General features: G+C 45.1%; 2 protein-coding genes across 3 annotated transcripts; one reads left to right on the top strand and one right to left on the bottom strand.

Moving 5' to 3' along the window:
* Positions 1 to 198: 198 nt before the first annotated feature.
* On the bottom strand, positions 199 to 17,722 carry PFDN2 (prefoldin subunit 2). Its single transcript, XM_513934.7, has 4 exons — positions 17,594 to 17,722; positions 1,933 to 2,021; positions 1,694 to 1,817; positions 199 to 502 (listed from the first exon to the last, which is right to left on the bottom strand). Exons 1-4 carry the CDS (start codon positions 17,666 to 17,668, stop codon positions 326 to 328), a joined length of 465 nt encoding a protein of 154 aa, XP_513934.1. The 5' UTR covers positions 17,669 to 17,722; the 3' UTR covers positions 199 to 325.
* NIT1 (nitrilase 1) lies at positions 17,718 to 20,715 on the top strand. Of its 2 annotated transcripts, XM_001152578.6 has the most exons (7): positions 17,718 to 17,820; positions 18,428 to 18,523; positions 18,776 to 19,030; positions 19,151 to 19,254; positions 19,467 to 19,600; positions 19,755 to 19,880; positions 20,147 to 20,715. In XM_001152578.6, coding segments are annotated over exons 1-7 (984 nt in total). In that variant the 5' UTR covers positions 17,718 to 17,818; the 3' UTR covers positions 20,414 to 20,715. The 2 variants fall into 2 exon arrangements, with proteins under 2 accessions (XP_001152578.1, XP_054528890.1); XM_054672915.2 differs by lacking the exons at positions 17,718 to 17,820; positions 18,428 to 18,523 and adding an exon at positions 18,005 to 18,193.
* The last annotated feature ends 141 nt before the right edge of the window (positions 20,716 to 20,856 follow it).

Genomic DNA, 20,856 nt, shown 5'->3' with positions numbered 1-20,856 from the left:
GAAATTTTTGGGGGGAGGGGGAAGGGCAGTAAATAAATGGACATACCTTTATTTGCAAGGAAAGGATAAAATAAATATGGGACCTACTCTCATATTATGAGTCATTAACCTGATGGAAACAAAAACCACACATCATATGCTGTTCCGTGTCTCAAAACAATTTCCACCCCCAAGTGGGAGAAAACTTCAGGCTACAGCTAAGATTCTGACCAAAACATTTAATTAACAAAAAAATATTACAATAGCAGAGAAAATAATAATAATAACAATAAAGAGAAATTAGAAGTGGGAGTCAGGGTAGAAAAAAATGCAAAGGCCTTGGTCCCTAAGAGACCAACACTCCAGCTGAGCTGGCCTTAGCCCCAGCCCCTTCTGAGTTTTCCTTGGCTGCTGGCTTCTCATCTTCTCCCATGAGACGAATGTTGTGCTTTTCCCGGAATTCATTTAGTTCTTTTCCCTTTGCCTGAAGCTGCTGTGTCAGTGTCTCAATGATCTTCTGTATCTAGAGGACAAGTGACAGGGATTATATAAGGAATTCAGGACTCCTTTCCCCCACCTGGAATGGACTATGGTTGGAGGAAGTGTTAACACATTTAACCTTACCTTTAACCAAGTAGAGGAGCCCAGACATTAAAATTATTCCTTTCTTGAACACAGTGGTTTATACACTTTAATGTACTTAGAATCACCTGGGCTGCTTATTTTTATTTTTTACAGAGACAAGTTCCTACTATGTTACCCAGGCTGGTCTCAAACTTCTGCCTCAAGCAGTCCTCCTGCCTCGGTCTCCCAAAGCGCTAGGAATACAGGCATGAGCTTATTTTTATTTTTTCATTTTTTATTTTTAATTTTTTTTTTTTTTTGAGTTGCAGCATCGCTGTGTCGCCCAGGCTGGAGTGCAGTGGTGCAATCTCAGCTCACTGCAAGCTCCGCCTCGCGGGTTCACGCCATTCTCCTGCCTTGCCCTCCCGAGTAGCTAGGATCACAGGCGCCCACCACAACGCCCAGCCAATTTTTCGTATTCTTAGTAGAGACGGGGTTTCACCATGCTAGCCAGGATGGTCTTGACCTTCTGACCTCGTGATCCGCCCGCCTCGGCCTCCCAAAGTGCTAGGATTACAGGTGTGAGTCACTGCAACCTGCCTAGCTTATTTTTAAAATGTCACTTCATGGCACTCCCAAAGGTTCTAATCCAGTGGGTCTGGGAAGCTGCATTTATAAATTAGTCCTTCAGGTGATTTTGATTCACGTATTCGTGAAACACACACTATGAGAAACATTACTCTAACCCCAATCCTCCCACCCCAATTCAGCCAGGTCACAGAGCCCACAGCAGTCAGCAATTCCTCTTGTCTAAGAGTTGGACTTAGCATAGCATAGTGAGCATAGGCTATTTTATGCTGCCCTCCTTTTATCTGAGACAGGGTCTCACTCTGTCACCCAGGCTGGAGTGCAGTGAGGTGATCACAGCTCACTGAAGCCTCGACATTTTAGGCTCAGGTGAGTAGCTGGGACTACAGGCACATACCACCATACCCAGCTAATCTTTTGTATTTTTTGTAGTGATATGGTTTCACCATGTTGCCCAGGCTGGTCTCGAACTCCTGGACTCAAAGAGTCCACCTGCCTTGGCCTCCCAAAGTGCTGGGTTTACAGCCACTGTACCCGATCCTATTCAATGATTCTTGCTCACCTGCTCCTTGTTGTTCTCCAAAGCGGGCAGCACTTCTTTGACAGTTCGCTCCACCAGCACTCCTCCAACCATGCGGTAGCACTTACGAGTTTCATCTACCTCCTTCAGTGTATCGATCACTAGGCTGGGATAGGAGAACAAGGCAGGACCTGAGGATTCAGCCCCACTCTACTACAAATCCCTCTCACGGAGTAGCCCACACAACTGTCCTACTGTTTGCCTCTCCCTGACTTTCTCACCTGTGCTCATTCAACTCCATCTCCAACTCAGCTGCTTTGGATGCCAGGCCTCGCTGTTCCTGCCGAAGGCGGTTGAAGCCAGCAATCACCTAACAAGGTGAGAGAAGAGATGAAAGAGGGGATAGTGGAAATGGCAGAGGGTCCAGATAGCACATAGGGTGGCAGGCTTTACAAAGGTGCAGTAGTGGGCACCTACCTTGGAAAAGGAGTAGAACCACAAGTTTGCGATTTCTACCTAAAATTTTTCTGGAATTCCATTCACCAAACACGGAGGGCCTACTATTTTTGAGATATTTGAGGGCCCACTGAGGGATATCACAGAATAGATTTGGCCTCTGGCTTCTCCTGGCTCATAGTTTGGTGGGAAATAGGCATTTAATATAAGAATGGGGGCCAGGCGCGGTGGCTCACACCTGTAATCCCAGCACTTTGGGAGGCCAAGGCAGGCGGATCACGAGGTCAAGAAATTGAGACCATCCTGGCCAACATGGTGAAACTCTGTCGCTACTAAAAATAGAAAAATTAGTTGGGTATGGTGGTGTGCGCCTGTAGTCCCAGCTACTTGGGAGGCTGAGGCAGGAGAATCATTTGAACCCGGGAGGCGGAGGTTGCAGTGAGCCAAGATCGCACCACTGCACTCCAGCCTGGCGACAGAGCGAAACTCCGTCTCAAAAAAAAAAAAAAGAATGGGGTTGGAGAGCTACTGGAGTACCTACAGGGGAGCCTAGACTTGCAGTGAGGGCTGTCAGGAAGGGCTTTGTAATGAGTAACTTTTGTTTGGGTCTGCTCAGTATCCATCCATTGGGGAACTGCCCCTCCTTAACTTGGTGTGGTTCTTTTGGGGCTACTAACCACATGACCCCTGACCCAGGGGCAGTGACCTATGGAATCTCTCTACAGGAATTGGAATTTTGCAGACAAATGGGTATAGAAGACAGCTGGAGTTAAGATTCCTATTGGTTCTGTAGAGATGACCTTCCATTCCTATTCCTAGATTCCCTAAAGCTGCCCCAGTTCTTGAACTTTGTTCAGTCTAGTTATTTAGCCTTCTTTTTCATTCTGTTCAATTCTGTGAAATACCCACTATTATTCAAAAATAGCCCTTTAAAAAAAAAAAAAAGGGCCAGGCGTGGTGGCTCACACCTGTAATCGCAGCACTTTGGGAGGCCAAGGTGGGCGGATCACCAGGTCAGGAGATCAAGATCATCCTGGCCAACATGGTGAAACCCCATCTCTACTAAAATACAAAAAAATTAGCCGGGCATGGTGGCATGTGCCTGTAGTCCCAGCTACTCAGCAGAGGCAGGGGAATTGCTTGAACCCAGGAGGCGGAGGTTGCAGTGAGCTGAGATCACGCTACCACACTCCAGCCTGGCAACAGAGCAAGACTCCGTCTCAAAAAAAGAAAAAAAAAAAAAGAAAGTTGGTCAAAGTTGGTTTCTGTAGCCTATAGACCCTAACTGATACAGAATTGATACAGGCTTCCTGAGGGATAATGTAATGGTCTTAAATGAAACCTGAAAAATCAGAGTGTGGGGGGAAAACATGAAAAATATGAGGCTCAGAGACAAAAGACCAGGTTTCAGGTTCTGCCTCTGCTACTTTATTGGCTCTATGGCCTGGCACAGACATTTAACCCTGTGGTTCTTAACCATGGCTATATGTTAGAATCATCTGAATCATTTTAAAAACATGAATACTGGACCCTCAGAACAACTACACAACTACTGGGGGTAAGGCTCAGGCCTCAGTATTTTTAAAAAGATCTCCCACATAATTCTAATGTGTAGTGTGAACTGAGAACCTCTGGATTAACCCCTTTAAGCCTTAGTTTTCTTACCTGCAAAATGCAGATAATGATTCCTACTGCATAAGGTTGTTGTATCATGTGAACCAATGAGTGTGAAACATCTTTGTGAACAGTGAAGTACATTAATGCTATCATGGACTTCTCTCCAAGTCCAGAATTGCCCCTTTAGACTCTCCTGGTCATCTGACAACAGTGGACTCAATCCATTCAAACCATTACCAAATACGAGTGTATTTGCAAATATCATCTCCAGTCACACAGCCAGAAACTTTCCCCTAATAAAGATGATTAACCACTTCATCTTTACTAGGGCCCCATCTCTTTTTTTCTTTTTCTTTTTCTTTTTTTTTAAGAAAGGTCACACTCTGTCACCCAGGCTGGAGTGCAGTGGCACAATCACAGCTCACTGCAGCCTCAATCTCCCTGGGCTCTGGTGATCTTCCTGCCTCAACCTCCCAAACAGCTGGGACTACAGGTGCACACCACCTAATATTTTTGTAGAGACAGGATCTTACTATGTTGCTCAGGCTGGTCTCAAACTCCTGGGCTCAAGTGCTCTGCCTGCCTCAGCCTCCCAAAGTGCTGGGATTACAGGCATGAGCCAACATGCCTGGCCTGGCCCCTTAGCTCTAGTTCGCCTTCTGCAAGGATCACATACAGCAAATATTATCCAAATGGCTGACCTGCACCACCCTTATATCCCTTCTACTGCCAATAAACCAAGGAATAATACTTCACCAAAAACTTGTCATTCCAGCAACCTCCTCCTTTCTCCCATCTATCACCCCTTCATCTCAATCTACTTTAGCCATTCATTTCAACAAATGCCTTGGAAATCTAACTTATCTACAGACTGTTTTTCCTTAACCTTCATTGCCTATCTCAAAACCATCCCATTTATATTAGCTTTTTCTCCACTGTTAATATTCTAGATCAAAATAATTCCATCTAAAAAAAAATTATGACTAAAGCAGATTCTAGATGTTCCCTCAGCACCCAAATGATCCACTTTTCTGGATGTATGTTGTTAAATACATCAAAGAAATCAGCTTAAGTGTCTAAAATTTCTGATGCCCCAACTTTTAACTCCTGGCTCAAGTGATCCTTCTGCCTCAGCCTCCCAAGTAGCTGGGACTACAGACATGTGCCACCACGCAATTATTTTTATTTATTTTTATTTTTTGTAGAGACAGGGTCTCACCATGTTGCTCAGGCTGATCTTGAACTCCTAGCCTCAAGCAATCCTCCCACCCTGGCCTCCCAAAGAGCTGGGATTACACGCAGGAGCTACCATGCCCAGCAGAATTTATTTTCCTTAGTAATTAATAGGAATCTACTTTTCTTTTCTTTTCTTTTTTTTCTGAGAGGAGTCTTGCTCTGTCGCCCAGGCTGGAGTGCAGTGGCGCGATCTCAGCTCATTGCAACCTCCGCCTCCCGGGTTCAAGCGATTCTCCTGCCTCAGCCTCCCAAGTAGCTGGGACTACATGTGCACACCACCACACCAAGGTAATTTTTATAATTTTAGTAGAGATGGGGGTTCCACCATATTGGTCAGGCTGGTCTTGAACTCCTGACCTCAGATGATCCACCCACCTCAGCCTCCCAAAGTGCTGGGATTACAGGCGTGAGCCACTGCACCCGCCTGAGATTTTTTTTTAATTCCAACTTTTCTTCAACATTCTTGCTAATAACTAATTTCCTCTTGTTCCATTTTATGAACTTTTAATCAAATACCAAACTAAAATCTACTTAAACATGTTGAGTTATCTACAGTTATTATGGAAAATTTCAGCCATAAGTGCACTTAAAGGAAATGAAATCTCTTAGCAGCTGATATAGTTTATGTGTCCCCTCTAAGTTTCATATTGAAATATAATCCCCAACTTTGGAGGTGGGGCCTGGTGGGAGGTGTTTGGATCATGGGGGTAGATCTCTCATGAATGACTTGGTTGCCATCCCCTTGATGATAACTGAGTTATTGGTCTGAGTTCACACAAGATCTGGTTCTTTAAAAGTATGACACCTACCCCTCTTTATTCCTCCTGCTCCCACTATGCATAAGACACCTGTCCCCCCTTTGCCTTTCATCATGATTGGAAGCTTCCTGAGGCCACCCCAGAAGCAGATGCCATGCTTCCTGTACAGCCTACAGAACCATGAGCCAATTAAACCACTTTTCTTATAAATTACCCAGTCTCAGGTAATTATAGCAACACAAGAACGGCCTAATACAGCAGCTAACTGCAACTTAACTGTAGACTATATGTAAATAAGCCAATATTAAGCCATTTCTGGGGTCTGCCAGGTAATGAAAACAGAGAAGCTATCCTCTATTCCCACATTTTTCCTTTTAAAACATAACTTTTCTAATAGTCTTCTCCCCTATGGCTAGGACCTAATTATCCTTCCCTTTCCTTATTCCTTATTCTCTGTCTGCTGTAAGCACAGATTGACACATCAGTGTTGCGTCTCTCAACCCTATTAAATCATCATCTATGTACAAACAATTTTTTTCTTTTCTCTTTAGACAGGGTCTTACTTGAACTCCTGATTCATCTGTTGCCCAGATGGAGTACAGTGGTGCAATCATGGCTCATTGCAGCCTTGAACTCCTGGGCTCAAGTGATCCTCCTGCCTCCACTTCTAGAGTAGTTAGGACTATATAGGCACCCATCACCACTCCTGGCTAGTTTTTTAAACTTTTTGTAGTGATGGGGTCTCACTCTGTTCCCTAGGCTGGGGTGCAGTGACACAATCATGGCTCAGTGCAGCCTTGAATTCCTGAGCTGAATGAAGCGATCCTCCCACCTCAGTCTCTTGAATGATGGGACCATTGGCATGTGCCACTATGCCCAGCTAATTTCTGTATTTTTTTGCAGAGACAGGGTTTTGCCATATTGCCCAGGCTGGTCTTGAACTCCTGGGCTCAAGTGATCCTCCCATCCTAGCCTCCCAAAGTGCTGGGATTACACGAATGAGCCACCAGGCCCATACCCTATTGATATATTTTTAAAAACTGCTTAACTAGGGCCGGGCATGATGGCTCACGCCTGTAATCCCAGCACTTTGGGAGGCTGAGGTAGATGGATCACGAGGTCAGGAGATCCAGACCATCCTGGCTAATATGGTGAAACCCGGTCTTTACTAATAATACAAAAAATTAGCCGGGTGTGGTGGCACATGCCTGTAGTCCCAGCTACTTGGGAGGCTGAGGCAGGAGAATTGCTTGAACCCAGGAGGCGGAGGTTGCAGTGAGCCGAGATCGTGCCACTGCACTCCATCCTGGCCGACAGAGCAAGACTCTGTCTCAAAAAAAAAAAAAAAAAAAAAAAAAAAAAGCTTAACTAATCCTCTGCGTTAGAACATTTAGGTTGTTTCCAATTTTTCTGTAATAAATAGTACCAATATAAAATCTCTTTGGACAGGCCTGGCACGGTGGCTCATGCCTGTAATTCCAGCAGTTTGGTAGGCCAAGGCGGGCAGATTACTTGAGGTCAGGAGTTCACGACCAGCCTGGCCAACATGGTGAAACCCCATCTCTACTAAAAATACAAAAATTAGCCGGGCGTGGTGGTGCACACCTGTAGTCCCAGCAACTTGGGAGGCTGAGGCAGGAGAATCGCTTGAACCCGGGAGGTGAAGGTAGCAGTGAGCCTAAGATCATGCCACTGCACTCCAATCTGGGATACAGAGTGAGATTCTGTCTCAAAAAAACAAAACAAAGGCCAGGCGTGCTGGCTCACACCTGTAATCCCAGCACTTTGGGAGGCCAAAGCGGGCGGATCACCTGAGGTCAGGAGTTCGAGACCAGCCTGGCCAACATGGTGAAACCCCATCTCTACTAAAAATACAAAAAATTAGCTGGACGTGGTGGCGTGTGCCTGTAGTCCCAGCTACTTGGGAGGCTGAGGCAAAAGAATCGCTTGAACCCAGGAGGCAGACGTTGCAGTGAGCTGAGATCACACCACTGCACTCCAACCTAGGCAACAGAGCGAGACTCTGTCTCAAAAAAAAAACAAAAACAAAAACAAAATAAAAATTAAAAAAAAAAAAAAAAACAAGGCTGGGTGTGGTGGCTCACCCCTATAATCCCACCACTTTGGGAGGCCAAGGCCAGCAGATCATTTGAGGTCAGGAGTTCAAGACCAGCCTGGCTGACATGGTGCAACCCTGTCTCTACTAAAAATAATACCAAAAAATTAACTGGGTATGGTGGCACATGTCTGTAATCCCAGCTACTCAGAAGGCTGAGGCAGGAGAATTGCCTGAACCCGGGAGACAGAGGTTTCGGTGAGCCAAGATCGCGCCATTGCACTCCAGCCTGGGCACAAGACCGAAACTCCGTCTCAAAAAAAAAAAAGGAGAATCACTTGAACCCAGGACATAGAGGTTGCAGTGAGCTGAGACTGCACCACTGCACTCCGCCTGGGCAATAGAGTGAGACTCCATCTCAAAAAAAAAAAAACAAAAAAAAACCTCTGGACAAATAATGCACGATTTACAGCCACTTTTCTTGAATTTCTTGAATCGTATTCCAAAGTAAGATCAATGAGTCAAAAAGGCATTAGCATTATTATAGCTTCCACTGCATGTCGCTAGAAAGCTCTCCAAGATGACCAGATTAATTTATACTGCTACCAGCAATATCATGATTATATCTCTTCTCTTTCCCCAGAGCCCTAATGGTAACTTTCATTATTTTTGTTACTTTAATAATTTTTAGAGTTGGAATGTAACTCCAGAAACCTTGGAATCATCCTTGATTCACTATCCACATCAAATTAATTACATGTGTACTACTTATTATACCCTCCTGATTTCTATACTGCCTCCTGATTTGCCCCCTTTAATCTACTCCCCACACTGCAGCATAAGTGACCAAAAATATAAATCTAACCAATTATTCCTATGCCTAAAACCTTCTCAATGCTCACAGGATAAAATCTGAACTCCTCAAAAAGTCCTATAAAGACCGGGTTCCAGTTTACCTCTCCCAATCAGTCGTTCCCTCCACATCTTAACTCAGCACTCAGTGTCCTAAGTCACTGGTAGTTTCCCTTAACAGCTGTCTTCAGGCATCTGCATAGAATCTTCACCCTACGTTTGGTATACTTTCCGAAACCTCTCTCATTCAGTTTTTCTCTGCTTAAGTCTAGTTCTTTCTTCAGGTTTCAACTTAGATTCTTCTGGGAAGCAGAAGAATCTGGCCATCTTCCATTCCCATATGTTAACCCTTTATATGCGCTCACATAAAAATGCATATTAGTTACTTAAATAATTTGACAAAATCTTTTCTATTTATATTGTGTTATTTTCCACCATGCAGATTGCCTTCTATTCTTTATCTTCTTTTAAAATTTTAAATATGCAAATGCAACCTATTTTAAAATATCTATTTCTTTCATAGTCCTACTATAATCTGCCTTCCACAGTCTCAAGAGTAAAGGAACACCTACTATATGCCAGGCACTGTGCTAGACTATCTCATTTAATTCTAAAAAACAAAAAAGACGGTAAGACCTGTACCTTCAATTTGTAAATAAGGAGACCAAGGCTGGTGGAGTGTTGTGTGGTGGTCAAAATAACATAGTGTGGATCCAGGCACGGTGGCTCACGCCTGTAATCCCAACACTTTGGGAGGCAGAGGCGGGCTGATCACTTCAGGCCAGGAGTTTGAGACCAGTCTGGCTAACATGGTGAAACCCTGCAGATCACTTGAGGCCAGGAGTTCCAGATCAGCCTGGCCAACACGGTGAAACCCCATCCCTAATAAAAATACAAAAATTAGCTGGGCGTGGTGGGGGGGGGTGCCTGTAATCCCAGTTACTCGGGAGGCTGAGGCAGGAGAATCGCTTGAACCTGGGAGGCGGAAGTTGCAGTGAACCCAGATTGTGCCATTACACTCCAGCCTGGGTGACAGAGCAAGACTGTGTCTCACAAACACAAAACAAAATGGTGTGGGATGGGCGCAGTAGCTCACTCCTATAATCCTATTACCTTGGCAGGCTGAGGCAGGCAGACCACTTGAGCTCAGGAGTTCAAGACCAGCCTGGCCAACATGGTGAAACCCCATCTCTACTAAAAATACAAAAAATTAGTCGGGTATGGTGGCTTATGCCTGTAGTCCCAGCTACTCGGGAGGCTGAGGCAAAAGAATTGCTTGCACCTGGGAGGCGGGGGTTGCAATGAGCCAACACCACACCACTGCACTCCAGCCTGGGTGACAGAGCAAGGCTCCGTCTCCAAAACAAAAATAAAATAACCTAGTGAACTGCAGAAATCATACCTGTACCCAGGTTTGTCTTAACTCTAAAAAATCTCTGTTAATATATTATTCCTGGCTTATCAAATATTAATTTCTTATCAAAGCAAATTTATATTCCTGTTTTCTTTTTTGTTTACCATATAGTTTTAATAATTTTAGGAAAAAATCTATAATCATTACCTTTCTCTCCAAAATGTCCTAGGGTCTTCTTACATGACATTTACTCTTACTGGTTTCAATAGAAGAATAGAAGAGGTAGAGAGTTATGATTGGATGAACCTGGAAAAGCATGATCTGGGATACTGCTCCACTAATTACCTTCTTTTCAGTTCAGTGCCCCCTTTTCTGAAGAACATACTCAACTCTCTGTCAAAGAAAACTTCTTTGACCTTATTACTCCATCAAATAATAGTACTCATCCCTTCTCTTCATGAAATTTTTTTTTTTTTTTTTTTTTTGTAGAGACTTTTTTTTTTTTTTTTTGAGATGGAGTCTCGCTCTGTCGCCCAGGCTGGAGTGCAGTGGCATGATATCGGCTCACTGCAACCTGCACCTCCCAGGTTCACGCCATTCTCCTGCCTCAGCCTCCCGAGTAGGTGGGACTACAGGCGCCCGCCAACGCGCCCGGCTAATTTTTTTGTATTTTTTAGTAGAGATGGGGTTTCACCATGTTAGCCAGGATGGTCTCAATCTCCTGACCTTGTGATCCGCCCGCCTCAGCCTCCCAAAGTGCTGGGATTACAGGTGTTAGCCACTGCGCCCAGCCCGAGATGGGGGTCTTACTATGTTGCCCAGGCTGGTTTCAAACTCGTGGCTTCAAGAGATCTTCCTGCCTCAGCCTCCCCAAGTACTGGGATCCAAGTAGCAACATAGTAAAGTGGAAAGAACCCAAACTTCTTATTCTGACCTGGGTTGAAATCCCAGTTTTGCCATTTACTTGCTATATGACTGAGTCACTTAACTTTCCTTGTTTCCTCATTTATAAAATGGACTTAATATAATATACCACAGGGCAGGGTTTCTCAACATTGTCACTACTGACATGTTAGGCCAAATCATTCTTTGCTAGGAGGGCTGTCTCAGGCATTATAGGATGTTTAACAAATCCCTGGACTATACCCACTAAAAGTCAGTAGCAACCCCTTTGATTTGTGACAACCAAAAATGTCTCCAGACACTGCCAGATGTCTCCTAGGAAAAGATAATGCCAGTTGAGAATCACTGCTATAGGGTAACAATGAGAACTAACTGAGATAATAGGTCAAGTGCCCGATACAATGTAGATCTTCGACTCCCCTTTGGTTTCCAGGTCCCTTCAGTTCTCCTTCCTATCTCAAGCCTCCTTCTTTCTCCTTTCTGAAAGTTCTTCCTCTTTCACTCCCACAATGGCCACAGGATCTAAGATTCTATTCATAGCACTTCTTCATTACCTACATTATTTTTGAAATTATTTTTATTGATTCATAATCATATTTTCATGGTATATGTGATAATTTGATATATTCATATAATCAAATCAGGGTAACCTATACTATTTCAAGTGGCATTCTTAGCTACTTCTATAGTTCCAGCAATTGCCTTTATTCTACTTGCCTGCAAAACCAGGCCTTTTCAGAAATTCTAGTCCCACATTTACAAGTTAGAGGAAGGAGCTTTTTTGTGCCTGACAGAAATGGCTTAACGTCAGACCATGACAAGTTACTTCTTTTCTGAATGTTTCTTCACCAATAAAATACAGATTAATACCTGTCTCACAGAATGCATAAGTATTAATTACTTCTTTTCTGATGTTTCTTCACCAATAAAATACAGATAATACCTGCCTCACAGAATGTTGTAAGGATTAAGTAATTACATCAAGAACTTAGGACAATATCTATCATATAACAAGTTTTCAATAAATAGTAGCTGCTATTATTACAGATCATCTACACCTAAATGTCCCATGGATATCTTAAACTCATGTTGTTCAAAGCTGAAGTGATCTTATCTCTTCTATTTCTGCTACTGACATCACTCTAGGCCTCCTGGTAGGAAACCTTAGTTTCATCTTTTGTTTTGTTTTTAAAGATGGGGTCTCCCTATGCTGCTCAGACTGGTGAAAAGTGGTTATTCACAGGCACAATTATAGCACACTATAGCTTCCAACTCCCAGACTCAAGTGATCCTCCTGTCTCAGCTTCCTGAGTAGCTGGGACTACAGGCACTTGCCACCATACCCAGGTTCATCTTTGAACATACCATAATCCCATGAACTGCCAAATGTATTGCACTTAGTTTAGCAATTTCTCTTAGGCTCACTGACACAACCCTAGTTCAGATGTTCATTACATTCTTATCTGAATTACTGCAATAGTCTTCTAAATGATCCTATTTTTAGACTCCCCAAACCTACCCTACACACTGCTAATTTAATCTTCCTAACACTTAGATGACATAGAAAAATGTTCAACATATACTATTAGGCTTAAAAAACAGATTACAAACCAGTACATACTGTAGTATAATCCTAATTTTATAAAATATGTAAAAAAAAAAAAAAAAAGCTCCCCCTTCCACCCACACATATATACACAAAAAGACAAAGGAGGGGGGAAAAAATCTCTCAAAGGATATACTCCAAAATGGCAAGAAAAGTTATCTCTGGATAGTTGGATTATGGGCAATTTATTTCCTGGTTTGAACTTTTTCCTTTGTTTTCTGCAGTTCCGACAATAAATGTATTATTTTATATAAGAGTTAAACAATTAATAATATAACATATATCCTTCTGTGACTTCCTCACTGCTTATGTTAAAAAGTCATAAATTCTTTGGCATGCACTCAAAGACCTCTATGGCCTTATTCAACTACTCTCCTCTTATCATATTCCCTACTTTCTATTCCCACTGCTACCTGTTCAAATCCATCCACTCCTTCAGGGTTCTGCTCAAATATCTCTAATATAATCATGGCATAAGTGAAAAAAATACCTGATTCTTAAGTCCCTCATTTAAAAATCCTGCTCTTCCAGTTACTGACCTTGGGCAAGTTAACTAAAGCCTCTGAAATTAAAATGTCCTCACCTATAAATGGAGGACAACACAACCTACTTCAAATGGCAGTAATTAAATAACAGAAGGTAGGCCTGAGCGGTGGCTCGGCTCATGCCTGTAATCCTAGCACTTTGGGAAGCCAAGGCAGGTGGACTGCTTGAGCCCAAGAGTTCAAGACCAGCCTGGGCAACATGGCAAAACTCCATCTCTACAAGAAATACAAAAATTAGCTGGGCAGGGTGGCACACGCATGTAGTCCCAGTAACTTGGGAGGCTGAGGTAGAAGGATCACCTGAGCCTTGGGAGGTTGAGGCTGCAGTGAGCCATGATTGCACCACTGCACTCCAGCCTGGGCAACAGAATGAGACCCTGTCTCAATCAGTAACAGAAGGTAAAACAAGTGTCTAACACAATGTGTTATTTGCTTCCATCTTGTTTGTAAGGGACATATGTGGCTCAAATTTGCAGCAGTGATAAATCTTGTAATGTTTTACCCAGTGTTCTCTCCAGAATAAACAAAGGCAAGAGAATGTTAATCAAGGAACAGCCTCAAAACTCACTTATCACACTTCCTCAGTTTCCTGAGGGAAGTTTGAGGGGTTCTGTTTAGCTCCCCTAAAACAGTGGTTCCACTCTTGTTCTACTTCTTTTTTCACTTTCTGTACAAACTATGGAAAGTGATCATTTTTATCCATAACCACGGCTTTATCATCCATAAACTCAATTCTCAAATCTGTATCTCCAACTCAGATTTCTTACTGTATCTCAAGATTTAAAAATCAAAGTGTCTACTGAATGTTTAACCTGGGTGTCCCACAAGAAACCTAAACTCAAAATCCTAAAATAAACTTATATTTCCCCCAAAATTGTCTGTCTTCCTACATTCCTTATGGCACCATTATCCACCAAAGACAGAAACCTGAGAGACATCTTATATTCCTCTTTTACCCCCTTTTCTCCATATTCAAGTTCTGTAATCCACCTCAAACATTAAGTCCCACCTGCACCCCAAACATGCCAGGCAGTTTCACGCCTTAGTGTGTTGGAACACATTATTCCCTCTACCTAGAAAATCTTCCACTTCCTTCTTTGCTTGACTAACTTCTCTCATCCTTTAGAATTGAGCTGAAGGATTTTTCTCCTCTAGAAAACAAAAGCTAACTAGCATTTACTAAACACACACTATATTCTAATCACTGTGCAAAACACTTCGCATGCATTGTCTTGCCTAATACTCTAAATTCAGTGATGAGGTAGGTATTGTTATGTTTCTACAGATGGGGGAGGCCAAGATGTAACTCATGGGAGGTCATATATAAATAGTAAATAGTAGAAATGAAATTCAAACTTAGGTCTGACCCTAGTGCATAAGAATGCTCTTAGCCACCCTACTATACCACAGCTTCCCTTATCCAGCCCCTAACCCCACAATCCTACAACCTCGTGATTAGTTAGGGGTCTCTCCTCTGCTGCCATAATGAAGGGATTGTGCAGCACACTATAAATCTTTATTGTTTGGTTTGTCTTTTCTCAAATGAGTCTGAGTAAAGCAATTTGAAGACAAAGTCTGTTTCATTTACAATAGTCTCTCATTATCCAGAGTTATCCAATGTCTGAAAATAAATGGAAAATTCCAGAAATAAACAATTCATACTTTTTGTGTGTTTGTTTTTTGAGACAAGAGACTCGCTCTTTGCCCAGGCTGGAGTGCAATGGCGTAATCTTGGCTCACTGCAACCTCTGCCTCCCGGATTCAAGCGATTCTCCCTGCCTCAGCCTCTTGGGTAGCTAGGATTACAGGTGCCCGCCACCACACCTGGCTAATTTTTTTATTTTTAGTAGCAATGGGGTTTCGCCATGTTGGCCAAGCTGGTCTCGAACTTCTGACCTCAGATGATCCACCCACCTCGGTATCCCAAAGTGCTGGGATTACAGGCGTGAGCCACAGCACCTGGCCAACAATTCATAAGTTTTAAGTTTCACACTGTTGTGAATAGCGTGATGAAATCTCGAGCCATCCCGCTCAGGATGTGAATCATCCTTTTGCCCAGCCTATCCATGCTGTATATGCTACCTGCCCTTTAGTCATCAACATCTCCTGCTCAACATTGTCGTGGCTCAATGATCTGAGATCACCTAAAGCAGATGATTCTCCTTCTGACTTATCATCAATAGTGGCCTAAGGCTATATCACAATGCTGTCATTCACCTTACCTCATCAGGAAGGCAGTTTATCATCTCACATCATCACAAGAAGGGTGAGTACAGTACAATAAGATATTTTGAAAAAGAGAGACCACATTCATGTAACCTTTATTACATTGTCATAACTGTTCTATTAGTTACTGCACCTATTATATAAATTAGACTTTATCATAGGTATGAGAAAAAACATAGAGTTCAATACTATCCCAGGTTTCAGGCATCTACTGGGGTCTTGGAATATGTCCCCCTCAGATAAGGGGGAGCTACTGTATCTGTATCGCTGTACCCAGCAGAGTGCTTGGCCCATGGTAAACTTAAAAATTATTAGGGGGAGCCAGGCAAGGTGGCTCACACCTGCAATCCCAACACTTTGGGAGACCAAGGCAGGTGGATCACCTGAGGCCAGGAGTTCAAGACCAGCCAGAGCAAGAAAGTGAGACTCCCATCTCTATCAAAAAAAAGTTTTTTAATTAGCCATTCAAATGGCTTATGCCTATAGTCCCAGCTACTCAGGAGGCTGAGTCAGGAGGATGGCTTGATCACCCAGGGATTTCGAGGCTGCAGCGGGCTATCATCACGCCATTGCACTCAGCCTGAGCAACGAAGTGAAACTCTGTCTCTAAAAAAAAAAGTATTGTGGCTCATGCCTGTAATCCCACCACTCTGGGAGGCCAAGGCAGGCAGATCACTTGAGGTCAGGAGTTCGAGACCAGCTTGGCCAACATGGTGAAACCCCGTCTCTACCAAAAAGACAACAATTAGCCAGGTGTGGTGGTGCACCTGTAATCCCAGCTACTCGGGAGGCTGAGGCACCAGAATCTCTTGAACCTGGGAGGCAGAGGTTGCAGTGAGCCAAGATCACGCCACTGCACTCCAGCCTCGGCAACAGAGACTCCGTCTCAACAACAACAAAAAAGTATTAAAAAGTATTAGGTTCCTTTTCCCTTCCCCCACCCCAAGTCAGAAACCATATTCCATAGCACTTTATACTTCTCTTAGGACACTTATCTTCTGCCTCATATGAGCATTTTGCTTCTCTTATTTACCCCACTAGACTATGCTCTTCGAGACCAGCATGGGCAACATGGTGAAATCCTGCCTCTACAAAAATTAACTGGGCGTGGTGGTGCGGGCATGTAATCCCAGCTACTCGGGAGGCTAAGGCAGAAATGCTTGAACCCGGGAGGTGGAGGCCGTGGTGAGCCGACATCCCGCAACTGTACTCCAGCCTGGATGACAGAGCGAAACTCTCTCGAAAAACAATAAAAATAAAAATCTTTATGCTGATACATCTGTTTGTATTAATTTTTCAACAAAAACTGAACCTATAATTAAGACAGCTGTAGGCCGGGAGCGGTGGCTCACGCCTGTAATCCCAGTACTTTGGGAGGCCGAGGCGTGCGGATCACTAGGTCAGGAGTTGGAGACCAGCCTGGCCAATATGGTGAAACCCCGTCTCTACTAAAAATACAAAAATTAGCCAGGTGTGGTGGCGCGCGCCTGTAGTCCCAGCTACTCGGGAGGCTGAGGCAGAAGAATAGCTTGAATGAACCACAAGGCGGATTGCAGTAAGGCGAGATCGCGCCACTGCATGCACTCCAGCCTGGGCGACAGAGCGAGACTCCGTCTCAAAAAAAAAAACAATAATAATAAAGTAGCTGTTAACTGTTTTCATTTCTATTGTGTAGCTTTCCTCCCACTCCTATTTTTCCACTTAGCAAAACACGGTTCCCAAGCCACAAAGGGTTTTCTAATTAACTTATCAAACGCTTCCCGATGCTAGGCACTGGGGAAAATGCAAACTCGGATTAGAAAGGGGTTTCTGGTCTCTAAAGAAATTCGATCTAGTAATGAACTCCCGAATTAAAATAGTATATAGAACACTAGGCTGTTCGAGTATGAGAGTCACGTGGCTCTGCAGCGTGACGGCGATTGTCAACGTGGGTTCAGGATCACGTAACAGACTACACAGCCAGCCCGTTAACTAATTCTCTAGGGTTAGTTTCGAGCTGTCTTGCCCAGCCATAACCTGTTTGGAGGGGCTGAGGAGAGATAGAGAAAGCAGCAAACCATCTTCCCTCAGACCTGTGCATCTTCCCAGACCCTACATGTCAGGGCTTTCCCCTTGCTCAGGCTCACCCACCACCTCACGGAGGCGTGGCTCTCACCTACCCACCCGTCTACCTCTCCGAAGGGGTTCGGCTAGCTTTTCCGGGGACCCTTCCCTCTCTAGGTGCCACGCACATGTGGTACTGGAGTAAAGGCCTGCACAAGCCACAGGCTCCCCCTTCTCGCTAGCATTCCAGACCCAGGTGGGTACCCTGCTTCGCGTTAGCCACTCCTCACCTGCTCTGCGGACACCGCCCCCTTCCCCGCGCCGCTCCCGCTGCTCTTGCCGGCGCGACCGCTGTTCTCCGCCATCTTCGCCGCCTGCTGGGTTTCCGGCCGGCGCAGCTCAGCCCCCGCCTTGCGTCACGTCCGGCCTGCGAGTTACCGCCCACTCGCTGCGACGCTTCTGGTTCCAGGCCGCCCTCCGGATCGGACCCTGCGAATGGTTTTGGCTATATCTTCATGTAGGACTTACTCCCTATCCCGTGGGCCGCGGTGAATCCCACCTGCGGTGCTTTAACTTGTGTAACAGAGATGCTGCCTCTGGGAGAGGCGGGGAGGGAGGGGCCAACTGGAGCGGGCGGCGGGAGGGTGGAGGGCGGGGCGCGGCTTGGGGCCTGGGTTCCTTTGCCCCTTGCCCACCAGGGAGGGGTGGGAGACGAGAGAGGGTGAACTTTCCCCTGCGAGATTCTGGTGAAAGGGGAAATGTGCTTCGAGTCAGTAAAGCTGCGCAAGTGCACAGTCAAGGAGAGAGTCTTGGGAAAACCAAGGATAGTTCCCGGAGATGACTTTTGGACTGCGGAAACGTTTGTCAGAGGAAAGAGGCTTCAGTTTAATGTGAGATCATTGGAAGTTGAACTATTCAGGCGGCGAGCAGAGCCCCTTCCTCCATCTTCCCACTGTATGGTCTTGTCCCTTAGCCTATAATTTCTTATAAAGAGCGTTTTGAAGACTAGGTTTTTACTGGCAGCGCCCTGATTCAGCCTCACAGTATAAAGAGAGAAGTCAGAGAATCCTAGAAATTTATTGCTTGAAGAAGGGGTTGGTGTCCTCATATCTCACCTTCCTCAGGCTGGGCTTCATCACCAGGCCTCCTCACAGATTCCTGTCCGTTCTGTGTCCTGGACTCCGGATACCTCAACTCTCAGTACTTTGTGCTCAGCCCAGGTAACACGTTTTGTTGTGTCCTCAGTGCCTGGCACTTAGATGCTCAGTTTGTTAAATGGATAGTGGGAGACACAGGAGTGTCAACTATCCACACATTTGATTGGTGAGCCCTACTAGCCCTGGGTCAACGTGCCCTGTAAGAGCATGATCAAAAGGAAGTCCAGCTTTCCTGCCTCTCCACTTGCACCCCTTAGCATTAAATTTGTTTCCCTGTGCTATGAAATCTGAGAATCCTGCCTATGCTGTTCACAGGCCCAGAGCCATGGCTATCTCCTCTTCCTCCTGCGAACTGCCCCTGGTGGCTGTGTGCCAGGTAACATCGACGCCAGACAAGCAACAGAACTTTAAAACATGTGCTGAGCTGGTTCGAGAGGCTGCCAGACTGGGTGCCTGCCTGGCTTTCCTGCCTGAGGCATTTGACTTCATTGCACGGGACCCTGCAGAGACGCTACACCTGTCTGAACCACTGGGTGGGAAACTTTTGGAAGAATACACCCAGCTTGCCAGGTATCAGGGAAAGAGCGAGGGAGAGGTAGAATCTTTGTTGGACAGTGTCCCTGGGTTGCCAGATATGAGGGTAGAGCCTTGAGAAGTCAGTGAAGAGTTGTCAGTGTCCCTTCCCCCCAGGGAATGTGGACTCTGGCTGTCCTTGGGTGGTTTCCATGAGCGTGGCCAAGACTGGGAGCAGACTCAGAAAATCTACAATTGTCACGTGCTGCTGAACAGCAACGGTGAGACTTTATAACCCTTTAGCCTGCCTCTTCCCATGCTCTTCTACCTAAACTTAGATTCTCCAGAATTGTTTCTCAACTCTTATTTCCTTGACCCAAGGATTTAGGGGTGGTCCTACTTCAGTTCCTAGCCTATAAACTATCTCCTCCTTGGGAGGAGTAAGCAAGGCTTCTAGAACACCAGCACTGATATTCCTTCTTTCTTACTGTAGGGGCAGTAGTGGCCACTTACAGGAAGACACATCTGTGTGACGTAGAGATTCCAGGGCAGGGGCCTATGTGTGAAAGCAACTCTACCATGCCTGGGCCCAGTCTTGAGTCACCTGTCAGCACACCAGCAGGCAAGGTGGGAGTTGTGAAAGGATGAGGGAGGGGAACAGGAATACTTTGAACTGGCAGTAGAGGATAGAAAGCCCTAAGAGAGGGGGTAATGGAAATATGACTAGATGCTGTGACAAACAGAGCAGGAAGACTACTAAGTAGGCTGTTTTTCATTCCAGATTGGTCTAGCTGTCTGCTATGACATGCGGTTCCCTGAACTCTCTCTGGCATTGGCTCAAGCTGGAGCAGAGATACTTACCTATCCTTCAGCTTTTGGATCCGTTACAGGCCCAGCCCACTGGGAGGTAAGATGATGCCTTTTTAAAACATAAGGGCCTTTTCTTAACCTCATCTTCCCCCCTTGGCCCTACCAGTTAAATTCCTTCCCCTTTCCACCTAATGGGAAAACCCATTCCCCAGATATTTCTCTCATGAATAGTTAAAATAGTAGATCATTCCTAGGCAATTACCAAAATAGTCACAATGGGTAGATTGGTCTGTAATGTCCCTCACCTGTCACTTCCCCACTATTTGCTACATGTACTTAAGTGAACACACATCTCATGCCCAGGTGTTGCTGCGGGCCCGTGCTATCGAAACCCAGTGCTATGTAGTGGCAGCGGCACAGTGTGGACGCCACCATGAGAAGAGAGCAAGTTATGGCCACAGCATGGTGGTAGACCCCTGGGGAACAGTGGTGGCCCGCTGCTCGGAGGGGCCAGGCCTCTGCCTTGCCCGAATAGACCTCAACTATCTGCGACAGTTGCGCCAACACCTGCCTGTGTTCCAGCACCGCAGGCCTGACCTCTATGGCAATCTGGGTCACCCACTGTCTTAAGACTTGACTTCTGTGAGTTTAGACCTGCCCCTCCCACCCCCACCCTGCCACTGTGAGCTAGTGCTCATGTGACTTGGAGGCAGGACCCAGGCACAGCTCCCCTCACTTGGAGAACCTTGACTCTCTTGATGGAACACAGATGGGCTGCTTGGGAAAGAAACTTTCACCTGAGCTTCACCTGAGGTCAGACTGCAGTTTCAGAAAGGTGGAATTTTATATAGTCATTGTTTATTTCATGGAAACTGAAGTTCTGCTGAGGGCTGAGCAGCACTGGCATTGAAAAATATAATAATCATAAAGTCTGTGTCTGGACATCGCCTTTGGGAACTAGAAGGGGAGTTGGTATTGTACCAGCTGGACTAAGCTCCAGTTCTAGACCTCCTGGCTCATTCAACATGCCTCCCTACCTAAATAAAAGTGCAACACTCAGTGCATGTCCCAGC

Source organism: Pan troglodytes, chromosome 1 (genome assembly GCF_028858775.2).
Source record: "Pan troglodytes isolate AG18354 chromosome 1, NHGRI_mPanTro3-v2.0_pri, whole genome shotgun sequence".
NCBI classification, from domain to species: Eukaryota; Metazoa; Chordata; class Mammalia; order Primates; family Hominidae; genus Pan; species Pan troglodytes.
The sequence above is the reverse complement of the archived record's forward strand: the minus strand, read 5'-3'. Positions and strand labels throughout refer to the sequence as shown.

Excerpts from the sequence above, each read along its gene's own strand:
- PFDN2 (XM_513934.7), bottom strand. The coding sequence starts at position 17,668 with ATGGCGGAGAACAGCGGTCGCGCCGGCAAGAGCAGCGGGAGCGGCGCG. Across the intron at positions 1,818-1,932 it reads ATGGAGTTGAATGAGCACAG|CCTAGTGATCGATACACTGA; the intron begins GTGAGAAAGTCA and ends CTCCTATCCCAG. Across the intron at positions 503-1,693 it reads TGGAGAACAACAAGGAGCAG|ATACAGAAGATCATTGAGAC; the intron begins GTGAGCAAGAAT and ends CTTGTCCTCTAG.
- NIT1 (XM_001152578.6), top strand. Across the intron at positions 19,255-19,466 it reads CGTGCTGCTGAACAGCAACG|GGGCAGTAGTGGCCACTTAC; the intron begins GTGAGACTTTAT and ends TTCTTACTGTAG. Across the intron at positions 19,601-19,754 it reads TCAGCACACCAGCAGGCAAG|ATTGGTCTAGCTGTCTGCTA; the intron begins GTGGGAGTTGTG and ends TTTTCATTCCAG.